Source organism: Lepidochelys kempii, chromosome 16 (genome assembly GCF_965140285.1).
Source record: "Lepidochelys kempii isolate rLepKem1 chromosome 16, rLepKem1.hap1, whole genome shotgun sequence".
In the NCBI taxonomy this organism is placed as follows: domain Eukaryota; kingdom Metazoa; phylum Chordata; order Testudines; family Cheloniidae; genus Lepidochelys; species Lepidochelys kempii.
The window spans coordinates 27,171,350-27,189,430 of record NC_136395.1 but is presented as its reverse complement, the minus strand read 5'-3'; the positions used below and the strand labels follow the sequence as shown (position 1 = coordinate 27,189,430).

The following is an 18,081-nucleotide window of genomic DNA, read 5'->3' as shown; positions in this document are numbered from 1 at the left end:
AGCATGCAGTGTCAGTAAAAAACAAACTAACAAACAAACAACTAACAACGTTAGGAAATAGAAGACAGAAAATCCATGGTATGCCCAAACCTTGAATACCAGGTGCAGTTCTAGTTGCCCCATCTCAAAAAAGATACTAGAATTGTGAAAAGTGCTGAGCAAGGCAACCAAAATGACTGGGGTATCCAACGCCTTCCATATATAAGGAGAGACGGTTCAGTTTAGAAAAGAAACAACCAAGGGGGAATATGATAGAGGTCTATAAAATTATGAAAGGAAATTAATAGGCAGCAGGTTTAAAAACAAACAAAACTTCTTCACACAACACACAGTCAACGTATGGGACTCATTGCCATGGGATGCTCTGAAGGTAAAAGTACAGTAACTCCCCGCTTAATGTTGTAGTTAATATTCCTGAAAAATGCTACTTTAAGCAAAACAATGTTAAGCAAATCCAATTTCCCTATTAAGAATTAATGTAAATGGGGGAGTTGGTTCCAGGAAAATTTTGCCTGGTTGAGGTGGTGGAGGAGTCAGAGGGTAGAAGAGGGTGGGACATTTCCCAGTGAATGCCTTACTGCTAAATGATGAACGAGCACTCGGCTGAGCCCGTAAGAGTCAACACACTGCTGTTAATGTAGCCTCACACTGTACAAGGCAGCACAAAAGGAGGGAGGAGAAACAGCATGGCAGAGAGAGAGACACAGACACACACACCGTGTGTGTGTCAGACATGCGCACTGCCCCTTTAAGTACGCTGACCCCACTCTAAGTACATTGCCTTTTTAAGTAGATCAGCAAGTTGAGACAGCAGCTGCTGCCAGCAGGCTCCCTCCATCCTGTGCCCTGTCATGTCCTCCCTGCTCTGTGGAGATGGGGGGCAGGAGCAGGGGGAGGGGGACACCTTGACATTAGCTCCTGCCCCTGCACAGCAAGCAGGAGCAGCTCCAAGGCAGAGGGCAGAGCAGCACAGGGCAGTGGGGGCAGGGACAATTGAACTGCCCGGCAATTGATAGTCTGGTGGGCAGCTTAAAAAAGAATCAGATAAATTCCTGGAGGATAGATCCATCATGGCTATTAGCCAAGATGGTCAGGGACACAACAATATGCTCCTGGTGTCCCTAAACCTCCAACTGCTAGAAGCTGGGACTGGATGGCAGGATGCATCATTCAGAATTGCCCTGTTCATTCCCTCTGAAGCTTCTGTCATTGGACACTGTTGGAGGACAAAAAACTGGGCTAGATGGACCATTGGTCTGACCCAGTACGGCCATTCTTATCTGGTCCCATTTGTTTAGAGTAACAAAAAAAAGGAAGTCATACCTGCATCAGATTAAATCTTGCCACCTCATTTATTGGGGCATCGGAAATTATTCCATACTGTTCTGGGTTGACAACTGCAGGACAAATGAAACATGCAAGCAGAAGATCCGTGCACATTGCTCGCACCTCCCCAACTTCCAGCCGGTCTACACAGGAGAGTGTTTTATACATTTGTGATAAAATCCATCGCAAGCTATGCGGAAAGCAGTATGTGTTCTGCTTGAGATAACCAATGAATTTGTTTACCAACGCCACTAACTTAGCCTCATTGGAATCCACCATTTCTTGGACTTTTTGTTTGAACCTTTCTGTGCCTTTCTCCCCAAAGAGTTTTTCCTGTTGCGCGGGAGAGAACCTCTCGATCAATTTGTTTGCATCTGTTTCTAGGTGGTCTTCATCTTCCACCAGCAGCTGCATGATTGGCTCATGCAATGTTGCAGTAAGGAACAGTTTTGCAGAAAAGAGTCCCTCAGAAAAAAGTTTGAATAAAATGCTGAATGCACAGGTACCTCTCCTCAAAAGCCGTCTGGGATTGTCGCTTTCCTTCAGTTCAAATTCTATCAAGTAACGCAAAACTTGAAGGAGGTAACTCTCATCTTCCTGCATGATGCAATTGCCATAGATGGAGGTAAAGACCGTGTGAATGACACTTTGTGCGTTGTCCTGGCTGAGTTTCTCTCCAGCAACCAGAGAGGAAGCAATAAGCCTAGGGTTCTCTCTCAATCTGTTGAGGAATTCTCCATAAGCAGTCTCTTGAAATCCCAACTGCTTGTACCCATCAACAAACTGTGTGTCCTCCAAGACTTTGGCATGCTGGCAGCATTCAGCAGGAGAAGCTTCAGCACTTCAGAGAAAAAACAGTTAAATAATTTAATTATTTGTAACAGGGCTATCAAACCATTAAAAAATTAATTGCGATTAATCACGAGATAAAAAGTAGTCCCAATTAATCATAGTTTTAATCACGCTGTTAAACAATAACAGAATACCATTTATTTAAATATTTTTGGATGTTTTCTACATTTTCAAATATACTGATTTAAATTACAATACAGATTACCAAGCATACGGTGCTCACTTTGTATTGTTTTTTATAACAAGTATTTGCGTGTATGCGCGCGCGCTGGGGGAGTGCTGTCTCTTTAAGCAGAGCACTCAGGTGCTTGAATGCTTTTTTCAGCCAGCAGCAGCTGCTGTTGGCAGCACTCACGCCCGAGGCAGCGGCAGACAGGCACCCCGATCCCGCACCTCAGCGGTGACTGGGTACCCGGGCAGGAGCAGGGGGACACCCCGACATCAGTCCCTCACCCCCACTTTGCGCAGCAGACAGGAGGCAGGCTCCCCGGTCCAGAGCAGGTTGGCCAGAGGCAGCAGTGAAGCGCACAGGTATCCCTGCCCCAGAGGCATGTAGAAGCTTCCCCACTTCCCCCTACAGCACAGCGCCCTGGGTGGTGGCCTCCCTCGCACACCCCTACAGCCAGGCTCTTCTTTCCCGCCCCCACACCCCGGGAGGATGTTTAACCAGCTCTCCCAAATTGCTTCTCCCTGTCGGCCTCCTGCTCACTGGCGCAGGCGGTGCCTCCCTCCTAGCTGCATCCCATCTCCAGAGGTGTAAGATTAATGTTCATTTAAAAAAAACAACACGTTAATTTGTTTTGAGTTAATCGCAGTTACCACATGCAATTAATCGACAACCCTAATTTTTAATAGACAAATAATTAAATCTAAATGAAACAGCATTCTGAATCCATTAGCAGGAGCTCTAGACCAGTGTTTTTCAAACTTTTTTTCTGGGGACTCACTTGAGGAAAATTGTTGATGCCCGCGACCCAAGGGGCTGGGAATTGCGGAGGGAGAGGGGGCTCTGGGCTGGGGGTGCAGGCTCTGGGGTAGGGCCGGGGATGAGGGATTTGGGGTGCAGGAAAGTGTTCCAAGTTTGGGGGGGCTCAGGGCTGGGGATTGGGGTGCAGGGGCAGGCTTCCCGCCTGCCCTGGCACCACGAACTGCGCTGCACCTGAAGCAGCCAGCAGCTAGCATCGGCCTGGAACTGCCCAATGGGAGCGTGGAGCCAGTGCTCGGGGTGGGGGCAACACGCGGAGTCCCGTGGCTCCCCTGCCTAGAAGCCAGACCTGCTGCTGGCCGCTTCCAGGGTGCAGCATGGTGTCAGAACAGGTAGGCACTAGCCTGCCTTAGCTGGGTAGCACCGCTGACTGGACTTTTAATCTCCTGGTCAGAGGTGCTGACCACAGCATCCCAGTGCCTGACATGCCATGACCCAGTACTGGGTTGCTACCCAAATTTTGAAAAACGCTGCTCTAGACAACAGAGTAAAAAATACACTGCAAGAATTCTTCCTTTAAAAAAAGGTAGCAGTTAACATCTACAATCTTTATTTTAAGTTTCACCAAAAAAAATTTTTTTTTAATATTCCTCAATGTATGAGCTTCATTACAATAACAAATTCAAGTGTTTAATAATAAAAACCTCATTTCTTGCTATGAACTACAAATCAGAAAAGAGATGCAACATATGCACGCGCACACACACACAAAAGCCCCCCCCCCAAAAAAAGAGTAGAGAGTGAACTATTTCAGAGCAAATCTGAGACAACTCAGACTTCCTGTTCTAAAAAATTATTCTAAAATGGCTTTATATCCATTAAAATTTTGTAATTAGAATCACTTGTTGTGCTCAATATACAGTATGAAAAGAATCATGGAATTGTTTTAATTCACAGAGTTTAGGAGTTCAATTTCCCCCAAAGCATTTATCACCTTGTTATGATAAGTCTGTCCAAGTTAATCCTTTGCTGCTTGGAAATCCAGGCTGTGTGGTACAGTTTCTCAGCTGTCTTCAATACATCTGCATTTAATCTCTGAATAAGTTGCTTTTCTGAGTTTACATAGAGTCGTTCTTGCTTGAGGTGATGAGCCAGAGTGTGAATATCTAGCTTCACCATCTTTGAGGTTGAGAGGACTACACAGTACTCACTGCAAAAGGGAAAATACATGAAGAATTTCACATTATATATAGCTTCTATTTTTTAAAACTCCAACAGGCAAAAAGAATTTGGATACTGAAAAGTTATCAAAAAATTCCTGATAAAATTTAAGAACCAAGTAATAATTGTAAGTTTATGACTTACTGTAACTACAGTACCTACCTATCTTTGATCCCTATTTTCCTCATTGATCCCTACTTTCCTCATGGACTGTAATTTCTAAATGGACAACCAACCTAATTTTCAATTACTGAGGGAGAATCTCCACTCATTGATATATTTTGCTTTCCACTACCAAATCTCGGTACAACTTTTCATGAGTGATGTACCCGAGTATTTGGATTCTAATATCTAAACTGTATTGTTAAATCGATCCACTTAAATTTGGGTTATTGCTGATTATGTACTCTATGTATCATATGACTTTAAAAGCAAAACTTTGTATTTGTGGATAATCTAAGCACTATACCCAGATGTACAGACACTTTTTTCTTAACCTATGTATTATATAATTTTTTTTAACATTAGCTTTAATAAAAATGTTAAATCTAGCCCCAGCTTCCCAAACCCCAGGCGACAGCCCTAGTTATTAGACCATCCTTCCTTACTGTAAAACACTTCAAATTGATAATGTGATCTTCAAAATTTCTCACATGCACTTGCAGGGTTCAGTGACATCATATTGGCCAGTTCCACATAAATTAAAGCTGCCCTCAGCTCTGCTAACTTAAACATTACTCTGTTTTCACTAATAACAGTAAAGCTCTCCCCAAAGTGCCACACTGCGGTGCAGCAGGAGAAAAGAGAACACCCTCAGGATTACCCTTCTAATTTCTAATTGTGGAGGCCAGCATGACGACACTCAGAATCAGGGAAGTAGAAGAGGAAAAGGAGTCCCATTTTGACATATTATATGGCCAAGTCAGTGCTCAGTGAGCAAAGCAGTACGTGAGAGTAAGATGTATCAGAACACATGCTAAGCTATGCTGCAGTTTAAAATAAGTGTTTGGGTCTAGTAGCCCCTTGACTGACAGAAATTCCTGCTTCTATGTGAAATAAAGAGATTCGGTCTTCTACATTATTCAATTTGCCTTTTCTGCTAAAGATACTCATAACTAGCACCACCCATACATAAGCCAAATGCTGGAAACATGCATAGAATACATTGCTACTCAATAGTAGAACTCGTTCAACAATGTCTTCTTGAACGTCCCAACTCATAGGAATGTACTTGCGGGCCATGATCCAGAAATTCTCTAAATGACAAAACAAACTGAAGAAACCTCAAGTTGGAAAGGAAATCTGCACAGTCCATTACAGTACAACAGCAGCTAAGTTGTACTTTGTAAATACCTTATTTGCTTCTTAATGGCTAAATAAACCAAAAAAGTATCATAGTATTTAAAACCTGTCATTACGTTAGAAATTTAATGAAGGCTAGTAAGAAGTGTTTGCCAAATATGTAACTATATGATACTATAATCAGATATTGCAATATTAATCAGATGCAACTTGTCTAGTTTAGGATTTAAAGGTGTGATCTTTGCACCTGTTAGCTAACATGTGCTAACTACCCAATTTAAAAGTCTAGATAGATAAGGCATTCTGCTGTTGACATATTATAAAACGGTCAAGTTATTCAAAAGAAATTTCATTTTTTTCCTCTATTTATTTAAATTAAGATGTTGAGGAATCATTTGTGAAAACCATGTTAACAAAGACAATATAATTTATGTAAACATAATTACAGAGAAGAAAATTGAACAGCCATTAACCTCACCTGATTTCATACAAAGAAAATTACCTTAGCTGACCACTCATATCCTCACCATCAGAAGTAGCCCTTCTTGAGTGTTAGTTTGGTAGGAAGAATTATGACCAGCTCCACCACCCTGTATATGTTAGAGCACCCAAATACTATGGTAATGGGTACTTAAATACAATAATAAATGGAATGCTTGTCTGTTCCTTATCAGCTCTAGCACCTTCAGTGAAGCCTGATCTCACAATGCTACTTGCTCCCACACTCAGGGAACTAGAGTATGATTTATGATTTGCAGGCATATCACTCTCCTCTTTGTACTCTTTTAAAGATCTTCCCGGCCACACCAGGTACTAAACCACAGGATCCTTTCCAAATAATATTTATTAGCTTCCCTAACTGGGCACAGAATTTTTGAAGAAACCCTGATGGTTCAAGAGCATGGGTCACCAACAACTACTTACCCAAGCTCCCTCCTCTATGGTTCAACTTGACAAGCAAAACCCTATAATCCAATTGAAGATAAACCATGAATAGCTGTCATATCATCTTTTTATATAGAAAGGTTTAAACATCTAATGTCTGAACACCTCAACTTACAATGCATTTTCTAAGCTTGCAAAGGAGACTCAGAGTACCCTTAACAAAAATCAATCCAAAGGCTGTAGTTCATGCTGAGATCCTTGCTCTACTTGAAGGTGATATTAAATCAAAAGAACAACAAGGAGTCCGGAGGCACCTTAAAGACTAAGATTTATTTGGGCATCAGTTTTCATAGGTAAAAAACCCCACTTCTTCAGTTGCATCTGAAGTGGGGTTTTTTACCCACAAAAGTTTATAAATCTGTTAGTCTTTAAGGTGCCACTGGACTCCTCATTGTTTTTGTGGATACAGATTAACACGGCTACCCCTCTGACACATTAAACCAAAAGGACTCCAAGAAGAATACAAAGTACCTTTACAAAACATTTTAAAGGTGACTGCCTCATTAAATGAATGGAGAAGTGCTACTGATGTGACAGAACTGTGCCAGCAGTATAAGGTTTTTAACAAATGATGTCATGCAACAAATTATTCTTACAATAAAAATCAAGAAACAGATTATAAATATCTATGTTAAAGCAACTTTCAGGTGACCAGAAAAAATGATGTATATAGTGACATACATCATTGTATTCCTCCGTTTTCACAAGGAATCCAAGCACATGGATCTAAAACAAGCTAGCTATAACATACAAATGTTGATACATAGAAGCACATCAGGATGAGTTAAGGAGCTGCCTAGGTACTTTTATGGCCCTCATCTCTACAGTATCCAGGCACCATGGCGTAGAATTATTAATTCATTTTAACTCATTCTGGATGAGAGACAATGCAGTGTACGTTTTGAGGGGAGACAAGTTCCTAGTTTTGCAAAGTTCCCCTATTATAGATGACATTTTATAATTAACCTGCATCTGATGAGTTTCAGATCCTTAAAATAAAATTACATCTCAAATACTTGCATATGGTTTCACAAAGTCTTTGTTTTTAATAGTGAAAACAATCTCTTGTTGAGCTTGTTTTTTTTCTTGGACATGCACTACAAAAGGTTTTTTTGTTCAAAAGGGCACTGTACAGCAAGTGCGTGTAAATATAGAAAAAAGTAAGGAACATTTTCATTAGATTTTACAAATTATTAGGGAGAAGTTTTACTTTGCAAAGGCAACCTCTTTCACAATGGAAACTGAAATACAGGAAGACTAATCAATGCTTTTCACCACCCATTAATAGTTGGTATAATTTAAAAATGGGGCTAGTATGCCTTTACTCAATATTAAAGACTGCAACTTTCAAATGGATCTCTTTATCCTACATTTTCAATTATGTAAAGACATGCTATTTGGAACCTGGAGTAGATCAAAACACTTTTAAAATGTTTTTTTATGAAACTAAACATTTTTGCTATGTTATTTGGAAAGCTATTCATTATTCTAAGGACTTCATTTGCTCACCTTTTGAATAGGAGTTTTATTTTTGTGACTAAAACATGAGGTTTTTTTTATATGATAAAATCCCTGCAGTTAGATTTAGTAGTTGGAGGCAATAATGCAAATTCAGCTCTGTTAAGAAGGAAGCCAGCTCTCTCTTCACACGTCCCTTTTGTTTGCTAGTCACAACATTACCTTCAACTGTGGAGGAAATGAGAAAGTATAACCAGAAAGTTATTTATGAAGAAAAGACTGCCTATGATAGATCTCTAAAAAGCTAAAAGACCAGTGCACTCATCTTTCCTTCACAAAATGGTACTAAAAAAAAGCAAGAAATATCCTTTAACTAGCTTTAGAAAGGTGAATCAGGATTTCAAACGAGTTAAACAACATTAAGGCAACTCTGAGAATTTGCATACAATAAAAAAAAAAAATCTTCTGACAGTCCTAAATTCCTGGGGTCCCTTGATATAGAACAGAGGACAAAGTGACAACAGCATTTTAATTAACTCAAGCACAAGGCGAGCTAGCGTTCAGACTGACATATTTAACCACATTTTCTCTGGAAACATACCTGGACAAATTCAGTGCCAACTTGATTTGATTTTGAAACAGCAAAAATATAGGAAACAAATAATATTTTAGACTTAAGGCCAAATTCCAATTATTCACTCTGGAGTTCCATGGCACACAGGAATGCAGAATTTGGACCCAGAATGCTTTCAAGTGCAAGAGCTTTCAAACATACTTTCCAAAAAAGACAGGCAGCATATTTTAAATCCCACTAGCTTAGTTATAAGAAAAGGAGTACTTGTGGCACGTCAGAGACTAACCAATTTATTTGAGCATGAGCTTTCGTGAGCTACAGCCCACTTCATCAGTTGCATCCGATGAAGTGAGCTGTAGCTCAGGAAAGCTCATGCTCAAATAAATTGGTTAGTCTCTAAGGTGCCACAAGTACTCCTTTTCTTTTTGCGAAGACAGACTAACACGGCTGTTACTCTGAAACCTAGCTTAGTTATGAGGCAGGAAAAGAAAGCATTTACAAAAGTCATTTGTCCATAGCTTGAAAGCCAGGACTGCAAGTTAATCAATATGAAACTGGTCATATCAACTTATTTATTTGGTTGGGGGGGGGGGTGGAGAGAAGGAGTGAGGTGGATACTTCAGAAAACAGGAAAATTTATCTCCTCCTTTCTTTATCCTCCTGCACCTCAGGTGCATAGGATTTCTACCAGTTTCCACTATTTATGTTTGTCTTGTGCTGGTCAGTCAGGCTTCTGAGTACCATATTCACGGGCTTCTTTTTCTACCGTTCTACATAATATTTCTCTAGATTGCCCTCTTTTTCTTTCCAGGTGGTGTCCATATTATCACTTAATATGAAGTCACGTAGGGAGTCATTTTTTCAACTCCTGTTAGCTCTTCAGAGCCAGTACAGCAATGGGAGAAAAAGCTGAATTTTATTCTGGCTCATATATCAGACTTATTAAACTAAATTCCAATTTCAAGATCAACTTCTGACCTAAGTTATACCTGATGTACAGTACCATTTGAAGACAATGGAGTTCTATAGGTAAAACCCAGGCAGAATATAGCCTTAAGAATCTTCAATACTTATTATGATGCATGTGCCTGAAAGAACTCAGCTTGACTTTCAACTCCTAAACTGAGTTTTCAGGGCTGACAGTTTAAAAGAAATTAATTACAAACAGAACAAGCAAGAAGAACGCAATCATTTTTAAAATCAGTTTTCAGACTATAACTAAAATTTGAATTCAAAAGATATTTTAATACTTAACACTTATATAGGACTTTTTATCTTCAAGAAATGTCACAATCATCAAATAAAATTACTTGAGAGGAGACTGGATAGTAAAGAATTATAATTTTATAGACTGGAAAAAACAGAGAGAGGTAAAGTTGTTTGCCCAGTACTACAAGGATGAGTCAGTAGCAGAGCTCAGTTTACGATACTTCAGACTCAGACCATGCCTCACTTCTCCCCACACCCTCATTCACTAACCTACAAGTTCCAAAAACCTGATCAGCAAACCTGGAAGGGAAAAACTTGTTTCTCCTTACAATCATCCCAAATTCATGAACAATGCTGGGAAGTAGCTTTAAATTCATTTGTCTCATCTTCCTTGTATGGGAAAAATCAAGAGGCATTGCCTTGAACTAGCTAACTTGAGGTAAAATCCTAATGAAGATAAGGCATTTCGTAGATTTTACACACAGCAGGTGAGGTGAGTCTTTTAACTTGACCTGCTAATCTGTGTAAAAGTATTATTTATTTATATATATGTAAATCATTTTATCTTCATTTAGTTTTCACCTCAAGTTAGCTCACTTACATTAACACATTTCTTTTCCCAGTAAAAACCAGGCCAAAAAGATCAGTCAATAAAAGTCTTTCAGATAATAGCTACTGCCTTCTCAGAGGGCTTGCCTAACACTGGAGTTTTAAACTGGATCCAATCTAGTTAATCTGGTTTGAAAACGCTTGCATACAAATGACACAACCCATCACTGAGCACTAACTCTGCATTTATCAGGAACACCAGAACCCTCTTGCATTATGGACTAGGACTACTTTAAATGGATTTTGTTTGGTGTTTTATGCGCTCACAATGCTGTGCACCACTTTTTGCATGCTTTCAAAGGCTACCTCACAATGCTTTGCAGGTCGACCATTACTGACCTATCCATTTACATGTGTGCCCTCCCTTTCCTGATACCAAGTTTCCAGGGTGACCCTTCTCCCTTTGAAAGATGGTGTAGGGCAAGATGTTGCCCATTTGCTCTTGGATCCTATTGTACCATTATATTGGTGATACAACCACAATAGCCCTCCAAAAGCCCCACAACATGCCGCATACAGCTGTGCTGACACTTTGGACTTCCTCACCATCTGGAGTGAAGCATAAGTTCAGGAAACTCTTGTGGCCAGCTACGGACATAAGGACCTTTTCATGGACACTGCAAATCAGATATCCACAAGATGCCAACCAGTGCCGGATAAAGACTTAGCAGCTCACAAGAAAGTATGTTGACACAAGGTATAAAAGGACACAATCCGGTAGGGGAATGTGATCTGTCCATTTTTTTTTATTAACTGGACAAGATTCTGCTTAACTATAGTACAACCCAACCCACACACTTTTTCAGTGGTTCTCAAGTCTGGTCCACCGCTTGCTCAGGGAAAGCCCCTGGCATGCCGGGCCGGTTTGTTTACCTGCCGCAGCCGCAGGTTCGGCCAATTGAGGCTCCCACTTGCCGCGGTTCGCTGCTCCAGGCCAACAGGGGCTACAGGAAGCAGCGCGGGCCGAGGGATGTGCTGGCCGCCCTTCCCGCAGCCCCCATTGGCCTGGAGAGGCAAACCACGGCCAGTGGGAGCCGCAATGGGCCGAACCTGCAGATGCGACAGGTAAACAACCCGGCCTGGCGTGCCAGGGACTTTCCCTGAACAAGCGGTGGACCAGAGTTGAGAACCACTGCACTATCTGGAGCCTGCTGCCCGCACTGTCCCCCACAGCAAGGATGACCAGCTCGACAAATCAGAAGATGAACTGTCCCCTGAGAGCTGGGATCCTTTTGGGACTCAGAAACCCGACACAGCCAGCTGGAACGCCAGCCCCAGTCCTGACCTGCCCCAATGGACCATGATTTCTGCCCTGTGATGGATGAGACTGAATCCCCACCAAAAACTCAGGCCAGGATGGAAGTCAGACCTCCTGGTGGGAACTGCAGCATGTAAGTACCTATCTTTACAATTTATTACTCATTATTATTGTTGGCAGATGTTAGCTAAGAGCCTCTGCCTCCCTCCCCCCAACCTCTTTCTGTTGCTTCAAAATGGTGCCTGCCAGCATGGCGGAATTACAATGTATTCTCAACCCCCTCCTCTGCAGCAGATTTGAATAATGAAGGCATTCATTTGTGCAAAATTCAGTTTATTGAGACAGTGCCGATAGGAAAAGAAATGTGGTTAATTTACATGAGGTATAAGTACACTCTACCTGCCCACTCAAGGCACAAACAATATTGCTCCCCGCTGAGGTACGAATGCCCTGTAAGATGCATTGTAGCTGACAATTATTGTAGGATCCCTTCTATTTTTCTCTGCACTCTCTCCATGTCTGCAAGGGAGATACAGCAGAACTCAAGACTGAGAAATCCCTATAATATGCAAAACAAAATCAAGGTAATAGCCTCATGTCCATGCCCCCAACCCTCGTAGACTACAAGATCCTTCCACTCCTGCAGCACTTCTCAGGGAAGTGTCCTGGTGAATAACTTCTGAGCATCTCTCACTAGTCTTCCCTTTGTCTCTTTGAATAAGATCATTCTCTCCCCCTAGTCACCTGCCTCCATATAACATCGAGAATGAGGACAGCCCAAAGATTACTAACCAGCTCACCTTCCATAACCTCTCCCCTTTACATCTCCAATGCCACAGAAGCATCTCCAGCGCACACACTACAAAAACAAACCTGCAACATAGCTCCAGCCACCCCACCATAAACAGCTTGAAAGTAGATATGATAGACAAAGGCAAATGTACCCACTACCTTTTATACAAGCAGATCACTTCCCATTCTTTGGAGGAAGCTCAGAGAGATAAAGCCACACATACATACTTTAAAAAAAAAAAAAAAAAAAAGCTACCATGACTTGTCTGGGATATGAATAAGTGACTCTTTCCATCTCCTCCTCCCACAACCACAATGCCTGCAGCAGCCAGACCATCAAGGACTGGGCCTCTATTTACTTCCAGTAGGCTGGCTAACCTGAAGGGGAGAAAATAGGTTGAGAACCACTGCTGTAGACACTACACTTGTGTCCAGCTCTTTTGAGTCTTACAATGCCCATGAGAATTTTAAGCCACGACACTCAATCCCAGAATCCATGCAGACAAGAACCACCAGCAACAAGATGTATACTTGTCTTTAACTTTATGCACTCCTCTCCAACACTCCAAATTGTTATATTTGAAATGTCCTTACTATTGCACTTCGAGTTTTGTTTGCCCCATTGCAGTAATTAAAAGTTTGTGTGTATCTAGTCACTTAAGAAGATTAAACAAATGTATTTCCAAATACAAAGATATTTTTCCATTGGTTTCATTAAAACTGTTTTTTATTGTTATTTCCTAATAAAACAGTTTACAATGCATCCATTATGAGAAGTCATTTATTTTAACACAGAAAATCCTTTAAATAAAGCTGAAAATTCATAGGCTTTTACAATGCACATACGGAATGTTAAATTTCAATCAGCCACACAAAATACCCCAGTGCTCACAATGTCTGCATCCCAACACCTGCCCGCCCCCACCGTCCCATGGGCAACATCTTCAGGCATAAGATTCAAAACACAAACAAGAGGCATCCCAGACAGCATTCCCCTGGGTGTTTGTGTTCTCCATGGAACGTCTCGCTGGCTGCTTCAACCTTTGAGCAAGTCTCTAGACCTCAGCCTCCCACCCATCAGTAAGGCTTTCGCCCTCACAAATATTATGCAAAACAACATGCAGTTAGAATGGCTGAATCATTTTTTGCTTCTGCTTCCAAACTATATCATAAACAAATGTCTGCCTTTCAATGACCAAATGCACACTCAACTACTCAGGCAATAGTTAAAATGTTTCTTCCTTCTGTCCAAGCAGCCTGTGTATGGCTTCATTAGCCAAACTATCAAGGAATAAGCTGGGTCTCTTCAAACAACAGGACCAACCTCCACACCATTAATGTCCACAGTGCTCCTGAGCACAAACAGTTCTTTCTTCATAACTGAAATAGTACTGAGTTCTGAAAGATGCTAGCATCGTGGACCCTCTCAGTCCAACCTACATTTATGTCTGTAAACCTGCCACAGTGACACATGAGTCCTTGGAGCACAATCGGCAAATATCCTTTTTGCATTATAAATTCTGTGCCCTCATAGTGGGAAGGAAAGGGGAATGATGGCACACGGCTTCCATCAATTGCCATAATATAGTTTGGGAACTTCATATGTGCCAATCCATCAATAATCTCCTGAGCATTACCCAGCTTTATGACCCAATTAGAGAGCACCTTAACAATGGTACAGGAGATCTGCATGAGAATGCCCCCAACAGCTGATCTCCCAAAGCCAAATGGATTGGCTACAGACTGGTACATTTGGGGTGGCCAGCTTCCAGACAGCAATGGCAACCCAATTCTCCACAAGTATGGGACACCACCTGTTGGTGCGCTATCACTGAAGCTCCAGGGTCAGATTTGCACAGATCTCACAAAAAGTAGCCCTCTCCATTCTGAAGTTCTCTCACCACTGCTGATCATCCCAGCTTTGCAGAATGATCCTTTCCTGACACTCCACACTGGTCTCCCAGGATCAGAAACAGTGCTGAACACCGTGTAAATGATCCAAGAGCCATTCCTCTTGTTTTAACAGCTCAGCAGCATCCTGTTCTTTTCCCTCATCCTGCTGCCACCAATGCACAGTATCCTCCTGCTACTGCATCGTCTGCTCCACAGCGTGACAGGCGAAGTCCAATGCTGAATTCATCCAGCTCTGAATGCTGTCACACAGACCAAGCACTCTTTTTGTACTCCTGCTTGTCACCATACCATTTATGGGTCCATGCTGACCGACAGCAATTCGAAAATGGCATGTGCCCATCCAGAAAGGAAGTATTGGGTGAAGACAGGAGAGAAAGGATTTTTTTTTTTAAATGAATCCACCTGGCTTCCCACAATTCCCAGTGAAAACAATCCCAGGATGCAGACTGCTGAGCAGTGAAGCAAAGGATCAAGGGATACTCCTGGAGAACCATAGAATATCTGGGTTGGAAGGGACCTCAAGAGGTCATCTAGTCCAACCCCCTGCTGAAAGCAGGACCAATCCCCAATTTTTGCCCCAGATCCCTAAATGGCCCCCTCAAGGATTGAACTCACAACCCTGGGTTTAGCAGGCCAATGCTCAAACCACTGAGCGATCCCTCCCCCCTAGAATGCTATGCTCCGTTCACACAATGCAAACTGAAAATGGAACAGGGGTTCCACGTGCATACTATTGGTGCGACTTGCACACTGAGCCACCTGACATGCATCAGAAAAGCTTCAGTCTAAATCCCCTGTGGAGCCTCACTCTCGGAACTCCAGTAAATCATCCAACATACTGCAGCAAACATGACTTAGGAGATTTGGATTTGAAGATATGAATTCAAACTTTGCCAGTCACGGTTCTATAGGTGATCTAGCCATTCAAGAAAAACTTTTACAAGAAAGAAGATTCAATATACTTTACCCCCAAATCAGTCTGCTTTCTTATTTGTAGGATCATCATTGGTGGCTATGGAGAGGATTTGGATGGGGAAGTTTATTACTGAAGTAAGGCTTTACGGTGACATTGGTACATTTATACAGTCATTTGAAAATACAGGACAGGCTTAGATTAAAGACAGCAATTTAGGGTTAATTCTGATTATCAGAATAAAAGCACAGCATGTTTTTACTCCAAGAGTCCACAAAGAAGTGACTCCATATCAGGTGATGCTCAGAATCCAGATTAACACTCCCACACACATTTTTAATATCTTGACACACGAGTGCAATATATCTAAAAATAAGTTGACCAGTTAGAGTGCCACAACATGGCAGAACATATCAGGTTACCTCAATATAATCTTTTACAGAGTATTATGCTCTCAAGAGAAAAAAAATATTTATAAATATACAAATATTGTAGTTTCCCTAAGATACTACATTCATCAGCAGATGTCGGCATCAGACCAGCACCAGACCTGGCCTGTCAGGGCTTTGGATCCAACCAGTGGGATTGCCACAGGGGGGATGGGGTGGGGAGGGTTCCGCGCACAGCCCTCGCCTGCAAGCACCACCCATTGCAGCTCCCACTGGCTAGGAACGGGAAACTGTGGCCAATGGAAGCTTCAAGGGAGGTACCTGCAGGCAAGGGCAGTGGAGCCCTCTGCCTCCCTTCCCTCAGAGGCCACAGGGATGTGGTGCAGGCCACTTCCGGGAGTGGCACAAGGCCAGGGCAGGCAGGCAAGGAGCCTGTCTTAGCCCCGCTGCCACCCTGGAGCTGCTCAAGGTAAGTGACACCGGGCCAGAGCCTGCACCCAACCCCCTGCCACACCCCTCTTGCACCTCAACCCCCTGCCCTGAGCCCCCAGCTGCACCCCAAGCTGCTGTCCCAAGCCCCCAACCTTGAGCCTCCTCTCACACTCCACACCCCTCCCTGCACCCCAACCCCCTGCCCTGAGCCCCCTCCCACTCCACACCACCTCCTGCACCCCAACCCCTTGGCCTGAGCCTCTTCCTACACACCACACCCCCTCCCACACCCTGCACTCCCTCCCGCACCCCAACGCCCTGCTCCAGCCCTACATTCATGGCCCTGCATGCAATTTCCCCACCCAAATGTGGCCCTTTTGCCAAAAAGTTTGCCCACCCCTGCTCTAGCATTATGGTTCCTGAAATGAACACACAAAAGAAGTGCAAAATGTCTGTCTCTTTGTGGTGGAAATTCAAACACAATAGAAGACCACTCAAGGTCGAGATGGGTGGGACTAAGGGCTCGTCTACACTAGAATCGCTACGGTGGCGCAGCTGCCCCCATGTAGCTGCGGCGCTGCTAGTGGAGACGTTCTATGCCGATGGGGGAGAGCTCTCCTGTCAGCACAATTACTCCACCTCTCCGAGCAGCAGCAGCTATGGTGACGGGTAAGCGTCTCCTTCCGACAAAGCGTTGTCCACTCCGGCGCTTAGGTTGGTATAACTTACATCACTCGGGAGTAACTTTTCCACACCCCTAAGTGACTTGAGTTATATCGAAGTAAGCACTAGTGCGTACAAACCTAAAGCTGTGAACTGGTGAGTCGGTTGCCAGTACATACAACTGTGTTGACAACAAGTTTTAATTAATTTGGGTTTTCACATAGTGCAGTCAATCTTATCTCATCTGGAAAACAGCTTTTATGGTTTTATAGTCCTCTATAAATTAAGCTGATTGGCCTGCTAACAACTGCTACTGAACTCTCAGCCTCTGGAAAAAGCACTGCTTCAATGAGAGGCACTGCTCCCACTCACTAGTTTTCAACAATGCTTCTAAAGTCATGTGGAAGTCTGGAGTAACAGGGCAAACTGACTGGAAACTAAAGATGAAGACTCAGGGCTTGTCTAAACTGGCAATTTACAGGGCTGCAACTTTCTCACTCAGGCGTGTGAAAAAACACCCCCCTGAGCGCAAGTTTCAGCCCTGTAAAGAGCTAGTGTAGACAGCGCACCAGCCCTGGGGGCCATGTCCCCAGTGCTGGTAGCTACGCCCCTCGTGGAGCTCGCTTTTTTAGAGCGCTTCTGCTGCAACCACACAAGACACATTAAAGCGCTGCCATGGCACCACTTTAGCATTGCTAGTGTAGATTAGCCCTAAGATATAGCTTGTGAACCTTGGGTCTGGTCTACATCACAGAGTTAGCTCGACACAAGGCAGCTTAAGTCAACCTAACTAAGGAAGTCTTTACACTTAAATTTTGCTCCCACTGATGTAACTGCCCTGCTACTCCGACTTAATCATTCCACCTCCACGAGTGGCGTAGAGTCAAGGTCGATGTAGTTAGGTCAACACTTTGTCAGTGTAAACACTGCATTGTTTCCACCAACTGTTACTGGCTTTCAGGAGCCATCCCACAATGCCCCACACCGATAGTACAAACAATACAAATGCTGCTGGTGAGGAAGCACACTGCTGACCCAAGTAGCAAAGTGTAGACAGGCCAAGTGATGTAATTACTGCAGCGGCTATATGCCGGCATAAGGTAGGTCAACAATTTTGTAGACATGTCCTTATGAAAGTAAAGGAATGCATCTGATAGGTATGGCATGTCGGAAGGCTTCAAACTACTGCATAAAGAAACGTTACTAAATACTGCAAGTGACCAAATTAACCAACTCCAATTCAGCAAAAAGAGAAGCACGTGAATAACAATGTCAATAAATGACTGTGCTCAGTCTCAC

General features: G+C 42.9%; 1 protein-coding gene across 9 annotated transcripts in view; it reads right to left on the bottom strand.

Moving 5' to 3' along the window:
* GAPVD1 (GTPase activating protein and VPS9 domains 1) overlaps positions 1–18,081 on the bottom strand; it is a 59,931-nt gene that overhangs the window by 32,837 nt on the left and 9,013 nt on the right. For 7 of the 9 annotated variants that reach the window (XM_073314560.2, XM_073314565.2, XM_073314563.2 and 4 more), the window contains exons 2-3: positions 4,098–4,313; positions 1,324–2,167 (exon numbers count right to left, since the gene is read on the bottom strand). In XM_073314560.2, coding sequence (XP_073170661.1) covers positions 1,324–2,167; positions 4,098–4,313 — 1,060 coding nt within the window. Of the gene's footprint in view, positions 1–1,323; positions 2,168–4,097; positions 4,314–8,080; positions 8,889–18,081 lie in introns of those variants that run through there. The other 2 variants (XM_073314562.2, XM_073314561.2) reach the window with 2 other exon arrangements.